Source organism: Xyrauchen texanus, chromosome 21 (assembly GCF_025860055.1).
Source record: "Xyrauchen texanus isolate HMW12.3.18 chromosome 21, RBS_HiC_50CHRs, whole genome shotgun sequence".
Classification (NCBI taxonomy): Eukaryota; Metazoa; Chordata; class Actinopteri; order Cypriniformes; family Catostomidae; genus Xyrauchen; species Xyrauchen texanus.
In genome coordinates, this window is record NC_068296.1 from 7445248 (window position 1) to 7466480 (window position 21233).

A 21233-nucleotide genomic window follows, 5' to 3' on the forward strand; every position below is an offset into this window, starting at 1 on the left:
TCAATGGAGGACAATATTTTATGAAGCAATGAAAGACTTTTATTCTAGATTTATGTGCAACAGTTTAAGTGCATTTGTTTAAAATTACATTAAAGTAGATAAAGTGTGTGTCTTATAAGTCATTTCCAAACAAGCTCTTACAGGTATGTTATTCAGGTATGTTTTAAGGATCACACAGGAAAAATAAAACAAAATGGAGGAAATTATTGCACTAACAACTGCCAATTCAACACAAAAATAAATAGTCCCTACTGATCTGCATTCACAAATAAAACAGTGGTGACATATAGCAGCCGATTTATGACCAGTCAAACCAAATCAATCTAAAACATAACCTTATAACCAAGAGCAATGTTTTAATTTTCATCCTAAATCTACTGAACTTCTGACACACTATTACAAAATATAATTTCTAATTTTTTTATTTGGTCCTAACAACTAAAACTTGTTTATGTCCTCAATGACAGATTTTTTTGTTTTGTTTAGAAACCAATTTTTTTGTAAAACGCATCCATACAAAGTGCTTTAGTTAATAATCCAAATCAAAGGAGTATGTCCCACTTGTTATTCATTCATAGCCATTTCAAATACTTATAAATCATCAACTTTTTCAACATGCTCAGGGAAGAAAATAAAAATAAATCTTCCTCAAAAATGACCTATAATTAATTATAAATTGCTACAAGAAAATTGCAGTTTAAATACGAAGACTTTGCAGTCACCATAGTGCAGAAAGAGAGCAAGTACATAAAGAATCATTTAACCAGCATTAGAACAATTACAATGTGCAAATTTCACAGAAAATGTGAACCTAAAGATTTCATCAACCATCTCCAAAAATTCAAACAACATTAAGAACAAATTTAATGTTTCTTCTAGTATTTTGGATCAAAGGGCATAGGGCCAAGCTCTATTTTGACATCAGCAAACTGTTGGTTGGGATAGCGTCCTGATTGGCTCCATTTCTTGGCTCTTTGAGGCCGAGGGCGTGGCTGCTGGTGCTTCCTCTTTTGCCGCAGACAATGACGCCATGGCTTGCCCTTTGACCCCGGCCCTTCAAAGGGTCGACTGCAAATTTACAAACAGGACATTTTTTAGGGTTTGCCATTAAGCCTCATATGTGGTTCACTCATGCGTGTCAACATGCACTCTACTGATTCTCAGACCTACAGATAGGGAAGTAACAGACACAAATGCAGTTACAAACATGCAACTTCAAGTCAACATGAAAACAAAATTGACCCTATTTACTTTGCTAATGTGTTCCAGGTCTTATTGTGAACAATTCATCATTCTGAAGAAATTATAAATGTTGGTCTTCAAAATGACCATGTTTACATGCACCTAAGAAAACGGTTTATTCCAGGGTTTCTGCAGAAAGAGACGCTCTGAAATGTCATGTAAACAAGAACAGCAGCTTCCTTACACTGCTTAAGGGACTGAGACAAAGCAATTTAACACACCTAGGCATCTCCTTGACAACGTGGCTTATGTGGTCATGTAAACACATATGCGGCATTCTGATGGGTGTCTGAAGAGTGCGCATGTGCGTGAACACCACATAACAAACATCATAGGATGGAGCCCAAAATCAAATCAACAGCGGAAAGAATTCAACATTTAAAATGTTGAGTACAGTGGGAAAAGCACATAAACTATACCCATTTATACACACCAACGTAAAATATAGATGTCCCTAACATTCGCATATATTCTTGTACATTGGGGGAATCCCAGAGTTTTACATAAGAGGGAAACCTCACTATTGCAGTGCAGTTTCACTGGAGGTAGTGATGGAAAGTTAAGGAAACAAACACAGCAACAACTCTAAAATATTGGGAAATAAAGTGAAGCAACAGAGAATAAAATAGCAAAGTCTTACTCCGATGCCATGTTTGTTATTTACACAAGCGTCACTGAGAAATTACGTTGCTGTAAAAAAAAAAGCTGCTTACTGACCGAGCCGCATGTATATGGAAGTAAAGAGTACACCACTTATACAGTTCATGCAAACCGGAACGCTGCTTTTTCGCAATAAGCCGCTTTCTGGTGTCCATGTAAACGTAGTCAATAATGTAGCAAAATTAAGTAAATTGTTCCACCTCTAAAAAAAACTTTAATTTTTGGCTTCACAAATCCTTCATATTTTTCAAAATTCAATCAATTCATTATGGATAAAATCAAGTTCTGCCCTACATGTTTTTTCTTGTTGGATGTCCTGTTTCGCTTGTAAACATGTGATATTATACAAGTATAAGCGGTTGCAAATACAATTTCATGTTGACTCGACTAGAGTTTTAAGCAGGATTTCTTCATTTTAGCAACAAATCTCTTAAGTGTAACTTCGCTTGATATAAAAACAAAAGATTTTTCAAGACCAAAAAATGGCTTACCTCGGCCCAAAATATTTTAAGTACGTATCGCCAAATATGTGCCTGTAGATGTAGTCATCCAGATCTTCGAATACGTCATCGTCAAGACTGTGATATTCATCCATTTCCTCAAGATAATCCTCAACACTACTAACAAAGTCGGTAAATAGCATCTGGTCGTGTATAAAGACGCCATTATGGAAGAAATTATTGATGAAGCTCTCTAGCTCCCTCCAGTGGCGGAAATAGCCGACCTCTTTCTGAAGATAGCTTCGCAAGAGTTCGTTAAACTCATCCGCACGGATGGGGTCCATTGCCTTATTGAACAGACTCATAGACTCCTGATAAGCACAATCAAAAACACCTGAACACCCTTTGGGGGGCATTTTCTGACTTTGATCTTTCTGAGTGCCGGGTTTGCGTGTGTTGCTATCGCCGTGAAAAGAGTCGATGGTTGATTTGCGAGGGTGTCGATGTAAAGGTTTTTGAGGCTGCCAATGGATGTCTTCTCCACGTTTGTTGCCCTGTTCTTTAAACCCATCTTGCTGAAATGTCTGACTTTGAGGTTTGGCGTCCTTCCTCTCTTGGAACCTCTTTTCGTCACCCCTATTGAAAACATTGGAGGCGGAGTATTTAAAGTGTCTGAACGTGGATTTAACAGAGTCTGAAAACTTCCTGAGATTTTCCTTTACTGCTTCTTTGGCCTTCTTGATCTGCTCCTTGTGATGGTGCACAAACTCTTTTGTGGAATTCTTAACAGCATCAAAAGTTTCCTTCACCTTTCCCATCATCCCATCCTTCGGAATCTTGGTCTTTACATCCTGATCACCTTTTGCTTTCTTCTCCTTTGACTCTACGTAGAGTCTCTCCCAAAGATCTGAGCGTTGCTGCTCAAATCGCAACTTGTTCTCGAGCTCCAGAAGACGAGCCTGGAGTTCTTTGGTCTCTGGATCAGTCTTTCCCTCCATGTCTTCCTCTTTCTGACTCATTTCCTCAAGGTCCTCTTTCAGCTTGTCTGTAACCTTTCGTTCTTTATCGAGCTCCTTCCGTAGGACCTGAGCCTCGCTCATGAGCGCCTCCCTTTGGCTGATGAAGCTACGCACTTTCTGCTTCTCCTCTTGCAAGTGGCCCTTCAAACGTTGGTTTTCGGACAAGATCGAGTCTGTTCCAGCTCCTCTCTCCTCTAACTCTCGAATCTGTCCACGTAGGTACCTCAGTTCCTCCTGTAAGGCCGAGAGGGACGCCTCCTCTTTCTCGAGAGTGATTTTAAGGTGCTGGTTTTCCATGGTCAAATCCTTCTGCCGAGACCCCATCTCGCTCTTGGCTTGTGACAGTTGGTTATATAAATTTTGTCTTTGTGCCTGTGTTTTCAAACAGAAAATCAAACTGTTACCAGTGTCCACTTCACAAATGAGTAGGAGACAACTCAACACACACTAATGGTGACAATACAGAAATAATTGGTGAATTTTGTTGCTGTCATTTTGTATCATTTTCCAATGTGGTTTGCAACGACTAATCGATTAGTTTTAGATTAGAGTTACCTGTAGCTCTTCCTGTTTAAATCGGAGATGCTGGTTTTCTTTAGTTATTTTATCCATAATGCTTGTGAGGGACAGCACCATATCCTGCTTTTCCTCTAGATCTTCCTTTAGATTCTCAACCACTTCCTGAATATATTAAAACAGTAGTGTAAGAATGGACTCCTATGAAAAGCAAAAAAGCCAACTATAGCTTTTCTAAAGCTACATAAACCCAGGTATACTTTAGAAAACATTAAAATTACATGAATAATTGGAAAATAGTGAGAGAAATACATTAAGCACTACGGATGGGAATCATAAGGAATTTGGTGGATGTTGTAAACTCATGTAAACTCAAGAGATTTCTTTATCTCTTTAATCCTCTGTAATTTGACACTTTCACTGACAAAATAATGAAGTATAGCGTATTTCTAGAATTGCTTGGTGACTGAAAACGTGATGGCATAACTGGCAGAAATTTAGACATATTGATCTTCATAATGGTAAAGTTTAAGGTGAAATCCTTTAGTTTAAACATTGGCTACCAACATCTACTCAGTTTATTCATTTAAACCATGACTTGTATTACACAGAAATAACTAATATTGGCATAATATTCATGCTGTATAGCCAGAGGGGACCTGGCTTCCCCAGCTGAGTCTGGTTTCCCCCAAGATTAATTTTCTTCATTAACTAACATCTTATGAAGTTTTTGGTTCCTTGCCATAGTCACCTCTAGCTTGCTCACTGGGGGCCTAAAGACAACTTGACCTTATAAATGGCTCTGATGTGTATGTTGCAAACTTTACTGTTCCTTGACCATATTATGTTTGTGCATCGCATCCTCCCATATATGATAGGATGAGTGGGATATCTCCCTACCCTTTTTTGACCTTTGCCAATTTTGTCCCAACCACTTTATGGAATAGCTTTCGTCAGGTAAGTGTCTAATGCTGAAAAAACATCTCCAGTCCTTGAACTGGAGTTTCCATTTTGTTTGTGTTCTAATAATTCCAATACAATAAGTGTGATCCATCACTGGAGTTTATTTTTTTACTGTTATGAAACGTGCTCGTTGTGGCAGTGATGTTCTCTTGTGCATCCAGATATACGCTCTACTCCCTCCACTGCTGCGCAACTCACGCTCCTTTCCAGATAAATGGCAAATCAAAATGCAAACAGATGTGTCCCCTCTAGGGCTGAAATGATTAATTGGTATTATCAACAAAGTCGACAAACATTTTCATTGTCGAATAGTCGTTTGATCTAATTTAATGTAACATGAGATCACTTTAAACTCTAATGATGAAGAGCAGCACTGCAGCTCGCACCTGACTTAGGAGAGGAAGAATTACACAGCTCACAGTCCAGATGCAGATGTATGAGGGAATTATAATGCAAAAATACAAAGTAAATACAGAAACACTCATTGTGGAATAAGTGGAGTACTTATTCGCTGAAGCAAAACTTGCATGTCGACCGTCTTTAAAGGAAACACCCCAAAGTTACATCTTAAATGTAGTTATATTTTAATGCGTTAATGCTTTAATAAAGTTCAAATAATACGGAAGCAGATCATGTAAATAACTACAAACTCCGAAACTGGCGGTCAGCGCCTCTTCTATGAATTGCGCGAATGTCCCGATCTGAGGGGGAGAGACTGAAACTGCAGCCGGCTGATGCACACTCTGTCGCGGGGATGCTCATCCCTCGAGCGTGCACTTGCTAAAGCTAGATTATAACGTATTGGCTCGCAACTTATTGAATCAATATATATATGTCACTGTGCATTTCTTATCGTGAAGAAAATATTTTTTGTGAGTTAAAGATGGATTGAAGTGAACAGAAAGGTGAGAGAGTTTGTCTTTAATTCAATGAATGTAATTTAGAAGTATTAAAAAAAAAAAAAAATTATGTACATCCACTTATGTACAGATGCAATCTTTGTTTATTAAATAAAAAAAGTTTTATTAAGGCAGATTAGAACTGGGAACTTTTTACCATAAGATCAATCATTCTGGCTAAAACGTAATGAACAATATCCCAGTGCAAAATATCAGTACAGTGTAAGATGTACAGATCAAGATATTAAATTAATTATTTTAAAAATGTATTGGACCACTTGAATTGGTCATGAAGAATAACATTCTCAGAAGAGAAAAATACCGTTTAACATTATTTGTACATAACCTAATTAATAGGTGACCTAATTACATAACCTAATTATTTTGTGATGTCACCACCAAAATTATCCCCACCACTTTTAAAAACAAAGTGCATCGCCAGACGTCTTAAGTTGTTCCATATACCATAATGGAATGGTACGTCAAAATCATTTAGTTCCCAAAATTGTTTTATGGTTCGACTTTCATTCCTTTTAAACACAGAATAAAGAAATGTAAAGAGTGAGCCTTTGGGACTTAAAAAAAAGTACTAGTTTCATTGATCTTCTTCAGCATATAAGGCTGAATCATAGAGGAAATTAACTTATCAGAAAAGATAAAAGACAAGGAAAGCTGAAACAAAGTTCACCAATGACAGCATGAAATACAGGGGAAAACCAGGAAACGTAGAGAGACATTTAGCAATCAGGAAATTCGATTCAATTCAAAGCCTTTTGCCTAATTTTATTATCCCAGAACAAAGGAGTGCTTGAATAACTGAGGTTTAAAGCTGTAGTAAAGCCACAGTCTACCTCAATCAGAGTTAGTGAGTGGATTGTGACAGACCTTACTGACAATATCCATCTCTCTCTTACACGGTGTCTCCAGCTCATTCACACGACTCTTTTCCACAATCCTCTGCCTTTCCTGAATCTGTACTGTGCCTGAAACATACACAGTTTTTACATAGCTTGGAAACAAACATTGCTCACAAAATAAATTTTCTAGCCAATGGGATGAGCATAACTAGAAACATTTATTTTAAACATAGAACCTATTTAAGTTTTTATTGATTTTCACAACTTTTCCAGGACTGGAAATGACAAAATTCCAGATATTTCCAGGGTTTCCAGTATTTTTCTTAAGAGTACTGATTCTAGCAGTTATATTTTAAATATTTTAACCACTTAATAGGAAGAGCACATGGAAAAGTGAGACAATGCGGCACTGCTCACCATAGAAGTGTCCAAATCCCATACTGATGGCAATGAGCAGTGCAAGAAGGATGCATTTGTTCAGAGTGCCGCTGATCTGGCCTTGATGGGGGGCTTGAATCTCTTCAAGGACCTAAGGAAGAATCAAATACATTATAGAATCAAATAAGGGATGCACAAATTTTTGCACTGGAATTTTATTGTGGCCATTACTGAAAACCAACCATTTAAATTACTGTGTTTTAAATTTAGCGGCTAGCTAATTAAGCTCTGAAGGTGTTTTTTAAGATTTCTTGTTTCTGTGGCATGCACAAAATTAACTCTACAAAAACAAAATAAAAGAGGGTCAATTTTTTGGTATCATATTAAAGAAAACGTAAAAAAAAATGTCAACTGTAACTGAGAAAAAAATGTGTGTTAATACGACAAAGTAATCAAAAGTTACAGCAATACAAACAAAATTTATTCTAGAGTACAAAATGTTTCCAAGTCTCCAAAAGCCTCTCCAAACAAATAAAACATACTAATTGTACATAAGTAACTAATTACACATGCATATACAACAATTACTAAATTTGCTCTCTCTCCAAAGCATGCAGAAATGAGTAACAAGATCTCATTCAGTTTCATTCTGTCACTTGAGCCATCGAGCCTTTTCTTATACTTGGCACCATCTCCTGGTGACCATATGAAATTAGAGTGAATGTTCCTCTCTGCCCATATTTGGATGACTTCCACCTCTGATTGCAGCGATCTGAATCCTAACATATGGTTTAGCATTCCATGATGCTGGACAATGTACTACATAATTTCCGATGAAGTCATCTGATCCAGGAAAGCTAACATGTTTAGAGCCAGATAGCACAATATGTGCTGTGTGCACATTGTGCTTCGTGTGGATTATCTAAAGATCCATGCATCTGATTAAGTTGTGTGTGGACACATTTTAAGTAATGTTATGTTTATTTTTAGTGAAGTTAAAAGCAAAAACATAGCCTATGAGCAACACCTGTTTACATGCAATATGTATGTCAAAGACTATTACTCACTATATAGCTGTTATTATATATATATATATAGGCTGGTTGTATTCCACTCTTTGAGAGCTTTCCAATGACATATGGCACACGGCTATTTGATCAATTTGATGTTTCTACAATAACAATCTGTACAGTGCAAAATTATTAATAAATGATCAACACTGCCAATTTCAAAGCACTTGTTCAGTGTTGGTCATCATGCACACATGCAGTTTAAAGTACAGCTTCTAAGCTTTAAACTAATACCTATTTTGTGTTGGTCAAGACTGTAGTTATTCAAATTTTGATAATTATTGTTTTCACCAGAGGGCAAATCCAAGATTAAAGGGTAAAAAAAAATATCTACTCACTTGAAACAAAATAGAAATCTGGACTTCACAATTTGACCTTTACTCTTAACTGCAGCTATTTGTGGTTTGGCAGATGCAACCTGAACCTACAATATATTGGTATGTCTATATTGAATATGTATGCTGATATGAATGACAATAAATCATATTACAGTTGCATAAGTTGTATCATGCCCATTTATGAATATTTATGGTAATGCTTGCACATGACCAATATTTGTATTCATGGCATCAAATTTATGCCAGCAGCTATACTGTGTGCAGCGGTGGTAATGATCAGATAATAATAGTAATCATAATGGGAATTGTTAAAAACATCATACAGATTGGATTTTCATGAGTCCTAATGTTGGTAATGTCTCAAACTTGTAAAAAACAACAAGCACGTTAGATGCACTCCCAGTTGCTAGTTGCTCGGTGAGGATTATTTCAAGATCTATGCACCATGTAATATTGTGTTTGGGCTCGTTTTAATCGGGATCATCTGCTGTAAGTATTGATATGCCATTTTCCAAATTCTGTTTATGTTTCATGATGTAACAAGCAAAAATACGGCCCCGGAGTTGAATATGGGTACATGTTGTTTTGTAACGTTTTTATTTTCCACTTAATTTATTACTTACTGTAGATTAAAAGAAATAACTAATAAACAATACAGTTGAGCATGGTTTTGTTTAAAGAATAATATTAATTTATAGCATATAATGTATGATTAAGCATTATGCACACTCATGGAGTGATGAGTTGTTTGTCGCTGTGATACGGCACCTCCTGTCTCCTCTGTGGCTCATGCGAGTCCCCGGGCTCCAAGCCATTCGTGCTCCACCTCACTCTACGTCTCCTCACCACAGGACTGCTCTTCATCTCATCATCATCTTCCTCGCTGCTGCTGTTACTGGAGTCTCTCTGCACAGGCTGATCCACTGGAAAAACTGTTTATGGATAAACAAACACACACAGTATATTAAAACCCACACAAATTATTAATAAACATCTATTTTGGTATCATGGTGGTGGCTTCCCATTGTTCTTAAAGTTAAGCTAATACTTATTACTACTAGGTGGTGTGAAATACTGTCTAAAGCCCAAAGGTTGCTGTTTCGAGTACCATAAAGAGTGAGCCATGAGCTAACACCATTGTTTCCAGCAAGTCCCTTTGGATAAAAGCATCAGCCACTAAATTACTTTTTACCACACAGTAACCCTAATTTAACCCTTTACTAGCCTTGCATAGCCAGACCTTTGACTAACGGCATGAAGTCTGGTCTGATTTGCTGCTTTTTCTAGCAAAGAACCGCCAACTAAGACAGGAAGAGACCTTCTGTCTGACATATTTGGTTTGTTTTCTATGACATTTAAGGGTGGGTTTACAGTATATAAAATAGTTCATACCAAAATACCCTGGCATGGTAAAAAAAACACCCCAAAGTTTAAAAAAAACAGCCAATCAGATTTTAACTGTTGATTTTTAGTCACCTCTAGTAATTTTTGAGTGCAATATGCATTAGACAGTCAGTGAACGGACAGGGGGTGGTCTCAAGCTGAGACTAACCCCTTCCAGACACCTTTCAAATGAGTCATCTCTTGGAAAATACGATTTGTAGGGTACTGACAAATGCAGATGCAGTGTGTTGGTGCAAAACATGGATTGCTGTAGCTCAGCATTTAAATGCACAAGCATTTCTGCAAACACAAGGCACAAACACATGCTTTAAGAGAAGACCTCTCATGCCAAGATGCAGTGCAGGATAACAGGCTCTGAGATAATGAGCTTATCGACTATACCAGCTCATGACTTGTCCTCCAAAAACACACACTTAGCAAGCCGCTCATGATTATAAAACTGCAGAAATGTGCATGCCTAAAGCATTTGTGTATATCTACTATGTTTATGGTGGTATGCTCAAACAGGTACCATGTCAAACATAGTATACATACATAGATGCCTAATTTGGCTGGCTCAGATCAGTCCACCACGGCACCATCTTGGAAAGGTCAACAAGGAATGGGAGGAAATAAATAAACTGCAAATAAAGTCTACAAATGAATTTATCATAGCAAACATTAAAATTAGCACCCAGACAGACAATTCATTACATGATGAAATGTTTCCACACAAAAGCAGATTATGCAGCAGTCTGAGGATTCTTCTCCATTCACGTACAAACAAACAAGCTCTTTTTGTTGACCATTCCAAGATGGTGCTGCGGCTGACGTAACCGAACCAGCCGAATGAGGCATCTACGTGTGTGGCTGAAAGGATGTTCTGTTACTAGCACACGGTTATGCAGTAGCAAGGAAGTACTGAGTTGTTTGCTTACTGGCTCAAGACAAAGGAGCCCACCATGATATTCTGGTCTCTAGATATGGTTCGGACCCATTCAACAATGAAAGTCTATGGAATTTTTTCAAAAATCCTAAATCACTTCAAAGTATAATAGCACATGTCTTCTCAACAAACCAAATATTTTGAGGTATCATTCATGTCTGAAGCACAAATAGGAGGAGTTACTTTTAATACTTGGGGTTAATGATTTGAACAAACCCCAAGTATGAACAACATAAATAGTGATGATTGCCTCAGCAAACACAAACAATTAACTCACAATCTTGTCAAGAAATAGAATTAAAACACATTTGACAGCACATTGTAATGCAGGTCAAAAAAAACACATTGCAGTGGTTTTTTCCACACACTTTACACGTGTAATCAGCTCATGCAGCTATTGGGTGGATGTTTCATCAGTCAGACTAATGTGGCACAACCCATTTTTGCCACATCAGTTAACACACTCAGTCACAAACAAACATACACAGTCCTCAGAGCTTTATCAGCATGCTGCCTGTTAAACACACCATCATTTTAGAGCACCTGAGAAAGAGAGAGAGCTCTGCAGCTGGCTGCCATATTCCCACAGCGTTCTGGAAAATCCCCATCCACACCTCCACCAATCCACTGCCACCCCAGGAGAGAGAGGAACATTGCTTTGTGTATTTCAACATTATAGGAACAACAGGCACATAGTAGGGGGAGGGATACACACACATTGGGAATTCCAGCCATGTTTCTAGGAAATTCAGCAAATTTCCAAAGACACTTTTACAACCCAATGACAATTCACCCAGCTTATAGACACCCATTTATGGGGTGCAGACTGGGAAACATATTAGAGAGGCTACAAATCATGTCAGAAATTAACTAAATGTTTTTTCGTTTTTTTAGTAGGGGCAATATTTGCTCCTCGGAAATGATTCCAGTAGCATTTGTTTTTTTCGAATCCAACAAGCAAAAACATTAGCCGCTTTTCCACTATCGGGCCAGTGCGAGCCAGGGCTATCAACTAGCCAGCCAGGGCCAAAATCAATCTGTGTTCCCAAAATCTGGCCAACAGCCCCGCAGTGTTGCCCTAAAACCAGCCCTTAATATGCCACCCTGGTGCCAACATCACACAACCCGCCCATTTCACAAGCAAGAGGGAAGCTCAAGCTGATGAATCATGTTATTTAGAATATCGAGTCTATATTGAAATGTAAACATTAGCTAGCTAGCAAGATAAATTAGCGCTAACAACTCACTGACGGTAACTGCCATATCATCTCCCGTGTGGTCTCTCCACTAACAGCGGGACAATGTCCCTGCACACAGTGTAATGAAAGTTCACAGAACCATGAAAAGTAATTTCTTTGGGCACCGCTTTATCTATTGTGAATTTTAACAGATTTGTAGTGTGCCCACATTCATTTTATTTTTTTTGCCTGAACCTATACTGCAAGTGTGCTGTATACCAATACTGACAAGTACGGCGAAACTCTACCTTTAACAGTGAACCCACCTCAATCCCCGGCTAGCCTTGTTTGGGCCAAGGGTAATCAGCAGGCCATTGGCCCCGAGAAAGTCAGAGGAGGCACGATGAAGCCCCGGAAGTAACAGTGGGAATGCAACTGGCCCTGACAAGCACTAGCACGCCCTCATTTGGCCCGATAGTGGAAACGCGGCTAATGCACCTTCCTTTTCAAACCAAATACTGGAATTGAATCAAGTGATTGAAAACATTCATAACCTCAACATATAATGCTTTTTCTTATATAATCAAACTAAACACAAACGCCCCTATAAGACAAGTTTTTTATATTTGGGACATTTGTGTCACTGTCGGTAGCATTTTTGTTCCGAGCTATTTTTCCACTCACTTGTCTCTACCTCTCTGAAGGTATAGTGGCTGCTTGATGAAGATCCAAGATAGAGCTCTTCACTTCCTGTTTCCTCCGTCTCCTTAGCAACAGGCTCCACCCATGTGTCAATATCTGCCTCCCGAGTGTCCCCCAGAGTAATGATGTCAGAGTTCTCACTGGAGGAGCAAAGAATCGTATGGTCTTCTCGAGCAACATCCTCTCCTGTCTGCAAGACAAAAAGAGTGCAAGATTACTAGAGAATTGTCTAGTCTAGACTTGAAGTCTCTCTGAGGAACAATAACACATTAAAAAGTATTTGGGGTAGTATTCCAAATATTTCATACCTCTCTGGCGGGTTCCACCACCGAAGTCACCTCCGCTCTCAAGGTGAGTTCCAGAGAAGACTCAACCAGACTTTCCTCTTCACATTCTGCTGTAAAACAAGTTCAAATATAACTTAAATAACCACTTCTGATTTTACATGTGTGTGTAAAAGGAATTCCATCAACTACATTCATTCCTGCACTTTAGCTTTTGTATGCTGAAACAAATAGCTAATCACTAATAATACTGAATTATAAAATGTGCTGTAACCAGATTAGATCAACATTAAATGCATGCCACTCCACCAGCTGAAACAAAAGACACGGTTTTGAGTTTACAAGATTTAAAATGACAGATCTTCATGACATCCTTACCGGCTGGTATATCCGGAGTAAGGCTAACCTCTCCATCACAGTCTCCAACATTATCAGGTCCCAGCGTCTCAATATCTGAACCCTTAATAACAAAAGAGAAATAAAATGCCTTTATTTTGGATCATCATTTGCATTGCAAATTCTTTTCCATGACAATTAAGCACATTTACCCCCTATATTTGCATTACTATAAAGTGAATAAATCTCATTACTATAATGCACATAGTAAAGTAATAAACATCATGCTTTCCAGACACAATCGTTCAAAAAAAATTAAAATAATCAACATGAATTAAATTCAGAAAAACTATACTTGCATGATGTTTACTTATTATTGTACTTTAAAAATATGATTTGCAATTTTAAAAATACATATAATTATTAGGGTTTTTTTGTATTACAGTAAGGTGTTGGAGTGATGGCTGCGGGAAATGAGGCCTGTCTAGATTTGATAAAAAATTACTTTTTCCAAATAGTGATGGTGCTGTTTTTTTTAAGTCAGTAATGCACTGTTTATACTGTTTTACATCAGTAATATCCTAACTATACTTTGTGAGCAGTTTTGGTGAATTAAAGCACCAATTTCCTTCCAAAACAGCTAAATCTGTACATTATTCAAAACTTTTGGCCGCCAGTGTGTGTGTGTGTGTGTGTGTGTGTGTGTGTGTGTGTGTGTGTGTGTGTGTGTGTGTGTGTGTATATATATATAAATAAATTAGGGCTGCAACTAACGATTATTTTGATAATAGATTAATCTAACAATTATTAGAATGATTATTCAGCAATTATTGCTACAATTAATCATTAGCTTTAAACCAATAATTCAGCTTGTGTCCTGATATAAAAGTTGTATTAAACGTGCTTACTAACAATAAAGAGAACAAAATCATCTTTTAAAAATACCTCTAAATGACATTCACTGAAAAAAGGGGAAAATACTTTTTATTAAGTTTAATTCTGCAAAGAAATTCCCTGACAAATATCCTATTGTTATCAAGTGTTATGCACTTATTACAGGGACAATCCCCCTGGAGCAACCTGGAGTTAAGTGCCTTGCTCAAGGACACAATGGTGGTGAATGTGGGGATCGAACCAGCGACCTTCTGATTAACAGTTTAACAGTTATGAGCTTTAGCCCACTACTCCTGAAAGTGACTTGAATTTTACATTTGTTTCATTTATTTTGTTGTTGGATTGCTAAATGTAGATTACTTCAATTTTATTTTGGAGTGATTTTAAGTAAGAACTTGTTCAATTCGAGTAAAAGGAAAGTGCGATCTACATTTAGCAATCCAACAACAAAATAAATTTTCAGGGGGAATATCAAAACATTGTGCAACCTCGAGTTTAGCAGTCCAACATAAAATTATTTTACAGTAAAATTAGTGCAATTTGAGTAACACTTAAATGTTTTTCTAATAGGAATAACTAAAACTTGTGATTTCTTAATCAACTCTCAGTAAAAGAAACATTTGTAACAAAACAATTCACAAGGAAGGAACCTAGTAATGAAAATTAGGGGTCACGATTGTGAAATTTGGCTGATAATTAATTGTCAAACAAATAATTGTGATTATGACTATGATAATTAATTGTCTGTTTTAGGTGTTTCACGAATATGATGATTAATTACCATACAAACTCACTATGTTGTGCTTCATGCACACAACAAAGTCATTTACACAAATTTAGCTTGGGTCATATAATAAAATAAGGGTATATGATTTCCTATTCAGGCTTCAAAAATGTATGAATGACAGTCAAATAATATTATAATAAAATAATATTTTAATTATCAAAATATTTTAGTTATTTAGACATGTATCAGTGCTCATCAGTGCGCTTGAATAGTGGTTAATCTTCACACACTCTCAAGAGAGCTGCTCGTGACGTCCGCGGTGCGGATCCCTGAGATGTTTGGAGTTCAAGTGAATGAGACACAAGTGCTTTTTCCTCCGCGCTCACTGGCGAGTGAAATGTTATGCACAGACGCATGTTATGCAAATCAACGTATTTCTGTAATCGATGACGTCGATTACGTCGATGAATCGTCCCAGCCCTAGTGAATTGTGTGTGTTTTTTATTTTATTTTAAAAAGTGTACAGAGTTTCAGGGTGGCATGGGTAGCTCAGTGAGAATTGACGCTGACTACCACCCCTTGAGTCGCAAATTTGAATCCAGGGTGTGCTGAGTGACTCCAGCCAGGTCTCCCAAGCAACCAAATTGGCCCGGTTGCTAGGGAGGGTAGAGTCAAATGGTATAACTTCCTTGTGGTCGTGATTAGTGGTTCTCACTCTCAATGGGGCATGTGGTAAGTTGTGGGTGGAGAGTACCATCAGCCTCCACTTGCGGAGTCTTTCTGTAACTGCTGATCTCCTGGGATTGTCACACATAACAGTCTCTAGAATTTACTCTAAATGGTGCCAAAAACAGAAAAACATCCAGTGCGCGGCAGTTCTGTGGAAGGAAGCACCTGGCCAGACAATGGCCAGACTGGTTCAAACTGACAAAGTCTATGGTAACTCAGATAACCGCTGTACAACTGTGGTGAGAAGAATAGCATCTCAGAATGCTATTCTGAGATGCGGGTTTGTGTTTCAACTTGTATTTGGGGGTCCTTCATAAATTCACAGTATGCCCACCTCTTCAGACTTAACTCCAACACTGAATTCAAGGTAAACTACACAAGTAAATTGGATATCATTACAGCTAATAAAATAATAATCAAATCACCTCATTACTAATGACAGTCCATCCACAGGAAGATTCAGTGTCGCTGGAGCTTTCAGACATCTTTCAACAAGCTAAACAGCAAAAAAATAACACACAACATCCGTTTTACTAACACAACAGATGTATGGACTGATATATTAAAAAGGAAATGAGACAACACATTTGGCTATGCAAACTGCACTATTTCAGGCCCCAGTTCATATTTGTCTTGTCATTTCTGTGACCTTGACCTGAATGCTAATTATGGGATGGAAATTTAATTTTCATTTAGTTCCAAACCTTTATGTTGTTTTTCTCCATGGAGCAAATAAGGAGCAATTTCGAAGAATGTACTTTCCTTTTTTCATTCAATGGCAGTTCACAGTGACCACACCAGTCAATCTTAAAAAGGCCAAAAACACCACAAAAGTCTCATGAAAGTAGTCCATACAACTTCTTCACTAAATAATTATTATTTTTGGTCTGTTCCTCACACAAAGCTATATTATGGCTTTCAAAGGACAATAGGCAATATAGTGCACAAGTAGTATGGACTACTTATATAGTGTTTATTGTCCTTTTTAGTTGTATGGAAAAGAACTACATGAAGATTTCCAAAATAAAATCTTATTCTGTGTTCCATAAAATTGGAATGAAATGAAGATCTGTAAATAATGACAAGAACATTTTCTGTGAACTATTGCTTTTTAAAAAAAATCTGGTTGTTTCACTTATTGCTTATTCAGGAAGCAATTACAATAATAACACACTTTGGTTTGCCAATCCCCTATAAGCAGAAGCACAGTGAAAACATTACACCCTTTTTGCATCATCCACCCTTCACTGAACCTAGAACAGCTTTACCAATATACTTCCATTGAAAAAGCATGTGAATGATGATATTTGGATGCATTTATGTGTTTGGCTGGTGCATAATGCTGAAAACCTTTCTTTAGTTCGACTAAATCTTATTTAAACAAACCAAAGCCAGACGGTTTATATTCTAAAGACTCCCATCTAAAAATAGATTGATGTTACATAACTATGCATCCAAACATCAGCATTTGATTCACTAAACGAACTGGACTGATGAAGAGAAAAATGCACTGAATCGCACACACGCAATAATATGAATGAGTCACTTAAACATTTCATAATTGCTATAAATTCATGATGAATTTATACTGTTACTGAATTAATCAGTTGTTCTTACCTGTTTTAATGGTAAACTGCAGCGTGAGAAATATAACAGGAAAATATCCTCTGTGCAAATAGACAGTCACTCCTCTCCAACTGAATCAAAACATCAACATCATGAACGACAACACGACGGCGGCAGTGGAGAGGAGGAGCGGTATGGGAGTTGTAGTTTTAAACATACGCAATGTCCTATTGACGTCGTAAGGCTCACCAATTCTATAAACTACAATTACCATGATCTCCAATAGCGGCAAAGGCACAAGGCTAACGTGTCATGTGAGTGACTACGAGATTCTGAAGCTTCTGAAGCCTCTTTGTTTGTGATGGTGATTAGTTAACCATATGTAGCAGTAAACCCGATGCCTGAATTCGATTCACGTGAAGTTCATTTTACGTGAAGTTAGTTGAAAGAGGCTGAAAATTTTATTTTTGTCTCTTTTACTTCTGCGCATGCGCTGGTTACGTGATCACCCGCTGCCATAGAGAATTCACGACAACAGCTTCAGATAGTCCACTTGCACTGTGAAACTGGTAAGACTACTTTACAGAAGGCGTAGAAATTAATATTTTCCATCATTTTATAATTATGTAATTTAGCTAGATTAGAAGAAACAAACTGAACAATAATAAAATAAAATTATAACAAAACAAATAAATGTAATATTGATAAAAAGGAAAGTGAATATATACAATACAATTTATTTTATACAATAAAAAATATAAAATAAAAGTGTTAAACTTTTATAGAAAATACGTTTTATAAAAGTTTTAATTGACTTATGTCTGTGCTTTTGTACCTTTAATGTGATTAACCTCTTTTATATCTTTACTTTCATCCTTCTGTTATATGCATTAGCTTCCAAAGACTCCATGTGCAAATCCTGGAAAACAAGTTTTTTCCTGCATGCTAAAACCAGGATCTCACACATCAGCTGAAGATCCAGCACTGGCCACATCTCAGAGCCTCATGTATAAAACCACATCCAGCAACTACAGTGCCCGATCACCCACATTTGAATCCTCACTCTGTTCCTATCACCCAATCTCCCAGACGTTCTCGCAGCATCTTGGAATCTGTGGGATGTACTGGTGTTGTATCAAATTAGCCCCGATAGGTTCAACTCATGAACTGAGAGCCAATTTTGACATTCTGAATTCTGAACAGAGCATAATACAGAACTTTTTTTTATAACTGTTGATCAAAAGAGATTTCACCGCACCTTTCATAACAAAGTTCTGCATGCATTTTCCCACACATTAACATTGATAACTCTGTTTATACCAGCAGAGGTTTCTGTGTTTGCATAGTCTCATATAAAGTCTCATATAAATCCAGTACCTTCCACATAGAGCTCAAGCTCACAGAATGCTGTTCCACATCTCAGGTGAGCCTTTAGGTGGGCTGTGGCCTCTACAGTGACCGGAGGCTTCAGCAATTCCAGCGCCTGTAAATAACTTTTTAATGTGACGGGAACAGGCCTCTCTATCAGAAAAAGATAAACAATCTTCCACATAACATTTAAAGAAAAAAAATAAACACAAAAAACTGACATGAGAGCTGTCCTCAATTGCTTTGTGAAGATTTCTCAGTTTGAGATGACAGGCCGCTCGATTGGAGAATAGATCTGGGATCTTCCTGTCGAGATTGATAGCTAAATTATACGCATTGACAGCAGCCTGATAGTTTCCTGCCATGAAGAATTTACTACAGAGCAGAAGAGAGAGATGGAGGCATAAATGCTGTGGATATATCATGATCACAGAGCTCACTTCACTTTTTTGAGCAACTTTTAAGTGAATGGTGTCAAGGTTATTTTTAGTGGGTGTATGTCAGTTCCCCTTCAGCTCTCACAAGTGTCCTAGCAGAGTAACCACATGTGTAGTTCAAAACATGTTCCACTAATGTTTGACAACCACAAAGTGTCTAAATACTTTTTGTCTACATTATAAATATTGTTTTACCCTTACAAACCAAACAAGTTTCATTTCATTTGAAAAGGGAGCATTTGCTATCTTTCATCAAATTAAATTCCATTTGGTTTGATATATTGATATCTAATGCAATCGCACTCATATACTTTCATTCACTGTCTATAATTCTCTGTGAGTGTGACCAGTAAAACTCACTCTCCCTTCTCTTTGAGCCAGTCTGGGTTCCTCTCTTCCTCTCTCAGATCCTTCAGTTCGGTCAGATCAGCGTTCACTTCTCTCCTGGCCTCTGCCTGTTTCCTCAACCACTGCTCACACACACACACACACTCAAACACAGACATGGTATTACCTCTGACATCACTTTTCACCCCGGGTTAAGGCCACTTTTAACACTGGGTTCAGCAATGTTTCACACTTGTAATTATAAAAGTGAGTTCACACCCTATGTTTTACCCTAGCTTCATAGCCTTATGGGTCAACATTGTAAATGGTATAGACTACTGTTTGAACTACTAACTCCATTTTGAACTCCAAAATCGCACATTTCTGCACTATTCTACATCATTTTGTAGTGTAAGTAGTGCGGGTAGTATGTTAACACTGAGAATGCAACAAAAAGAAATGTACTATGAGTACCCAGATGATGCAATTTTTCAACTGTCAAACGGAGTCTGGAATATATAAGCTTGCTGCTTGCCGTACATAGCGGAAGGGGCGGAGTTACCTGGCTTCATTGCTGGTCTGACTAAACAATTAGTAAATAACTAGCGAAACTTCTGTGAAGATAACACTTTACAAATGTAAGTTGAATGCTTCACCATTACCCACACTGTGTGAATATGTATGTTGTTTGAGACACAAGTGTTGAACTGAGGTTGGCTAACGCGCTAAAGCTAGTGCCAACACATCACATGCGTTCAAAAACGTAAATTCCATCAGCTGTTAAATGGTGAATGCTTCCGTGTAATAAAAAAACATTCAGTGTTTAATTTGGGAAGATACTACTCTTTTTTTAATCTTTTCTTTTCTCCCAATCTGGAATGCCCAATTCCCACTACTTAGTAGGTCCTTGTGGTGGTGCAGTTACTCACCTCAATCCGGGTGGCAGAGGACAAGTCTCAGTTGCCTCCGCTTCTGAGACCATCAATCCACGCATCTTATCACGTGGCTTGTCATGCATGACACAGAGGAGACTCCGCATGTGGACGCTCATGCTACTCTCTGCGATCCACACACAACTTACCACGCATTGTGAGCGAGATCCACTAATCGTGACCACAAGGCTGTTTCCCAATGTGACTCTACCCTCCCTAGCAACCGGGCCAATTTGGTTGCTTAGGAGACCTGACTAGAGTCCCTCATGATTTGAACTTACGACTCCAGGGGTGGTAGTCAGCATCAATACTCGCTGAGCTACCCAGGCCCCCCGGTAGATACTACTCTTCTAGATACTAGAATTCATACACTTCATGGCTGAGTGCATAGTGTATATTGTAAGTGCATAGTGTATAGACCTTATTCAAGCTAGTGCCATCTTTTTTTTTTATGGGAATGACAACGAGGCTGTGAGATATAGTAATCTTTTCAGTGACATGAACGGTATAAAACTGTAAAAAGCTCCCAAGATCACATATGATTTTCCACAACTCATGCTGTCTGGATTTCTTTGTATTCTGAATGTTCTTGGACAGATATTTTATTAATGTTTTGTCTTCAGAACGATCCAAAAACACTTTAAACAGCAGTACAGCCCATTGAAGAGACTGTACGTCCATTCCTCATAGCCATTCCTATTGACATCAAAGATGGCGCTAGCGTGAATACAGTCTAAAGTGCGTCATTTGGGACACAGCTATTGTCTTTCAGGAGCACTCATAAACTAACTTTATATTAAAATGCTCTTCAAAAAATCTTCACTTCTCCCTAACTTTCTACTGTACAATTCTGCTCTAGTTTTGTAATTTTCTAGTATTCTATTTACATTTGTAACAGTAGTACCACTTGTATTGTGTCCTCCCTTGGATTTATTATTCTCATTTGTAATTACAGTACTTTTGATAAAAGCGCCTGCTGAATGAATAATATAAATGTATTGTGTGCAAAACAACACATGAACCTTCTTTAAAACCATAACCT

General features: G+C 37.7%; 1 protein-coding gene across 8 annotated transcripts; it reads right to left on the reverse strand.

Moving 5' to 3' along the window:
• LOC127661756 (cell cycle progression protein 1-like) lies at nt 1-19360 on the reverse strand. 8 transcript variants are annotated; one of them, XM_052152619.1, is made up of 13 exons: nt 19293-19360; nt 18505-18648; nt 15987-16057; nt 13254-13335; nt 12900-12988; nt 12574-12781; nt 11255-11338; nt 9151-9314; nt 7014-7125; nt 6625-6722; nt 3917-4042; nt 2394-3733; nt 875-1068 (listed from the first exon to the last, which is right to left on the reverse strand). In XM_052152619.1, exons 3-13 carry the CDS (start codon nt 16044-16046, stop codon nt 876-878), a joined length of 2556 nt encoding a protein of 851 aa, XP_052008579.1. In that variant the 5' UTR covers nt 16047-16057; nt 18505-18648; nt 19293-19360; the 3' UTR covers nt 875. The 8 variants fall into 8 exon arrangements, with proteins under 8 accessions (XP_052008581.1, XP_052008579.1, XP_052008577.1 ...); XM_052152617.1 differs by lacking the exons at nt 18505-18648; nt 19293-19360 and adding exons at nt 16266-16367; nt 17179-17289; XM_052152618.1 differs by lacking the exon at nt 19293-19360 and having other exon boundaries at nt 18505-18680.
• Between the last annotated feature and the right edge of the window lie 1873 nt (nt 19361-21233).

What these genes read in the sequence shown, in the direction of transcription:
- LOC127661756 (XM_052152619.1), bottom strand. Translation starts at nt 16,046, where the DNA reads ATGTCTGAAAGCTCCAGCGACACTGAATCTTCCTGTGGATGGACTGTC. An exon ending in GGGATTTGGACACTTCTATG is followed by an intron (nt 6,723 to 7,013) that starts GTGAGCAGTGCC and finishes TGTATGTTTCAG; the next exon opens with GCACAGTACAGATTCAGGAA. An exon ending in TTAAAATATTTTGGGCCGAG is followed by an intron (nt 1,069 to 2,393) that starts GTAAGCCATTTT and finishes GTAAATTTGCAG; the next exon opens with TCGACCCTTTGAAGGGCCGG.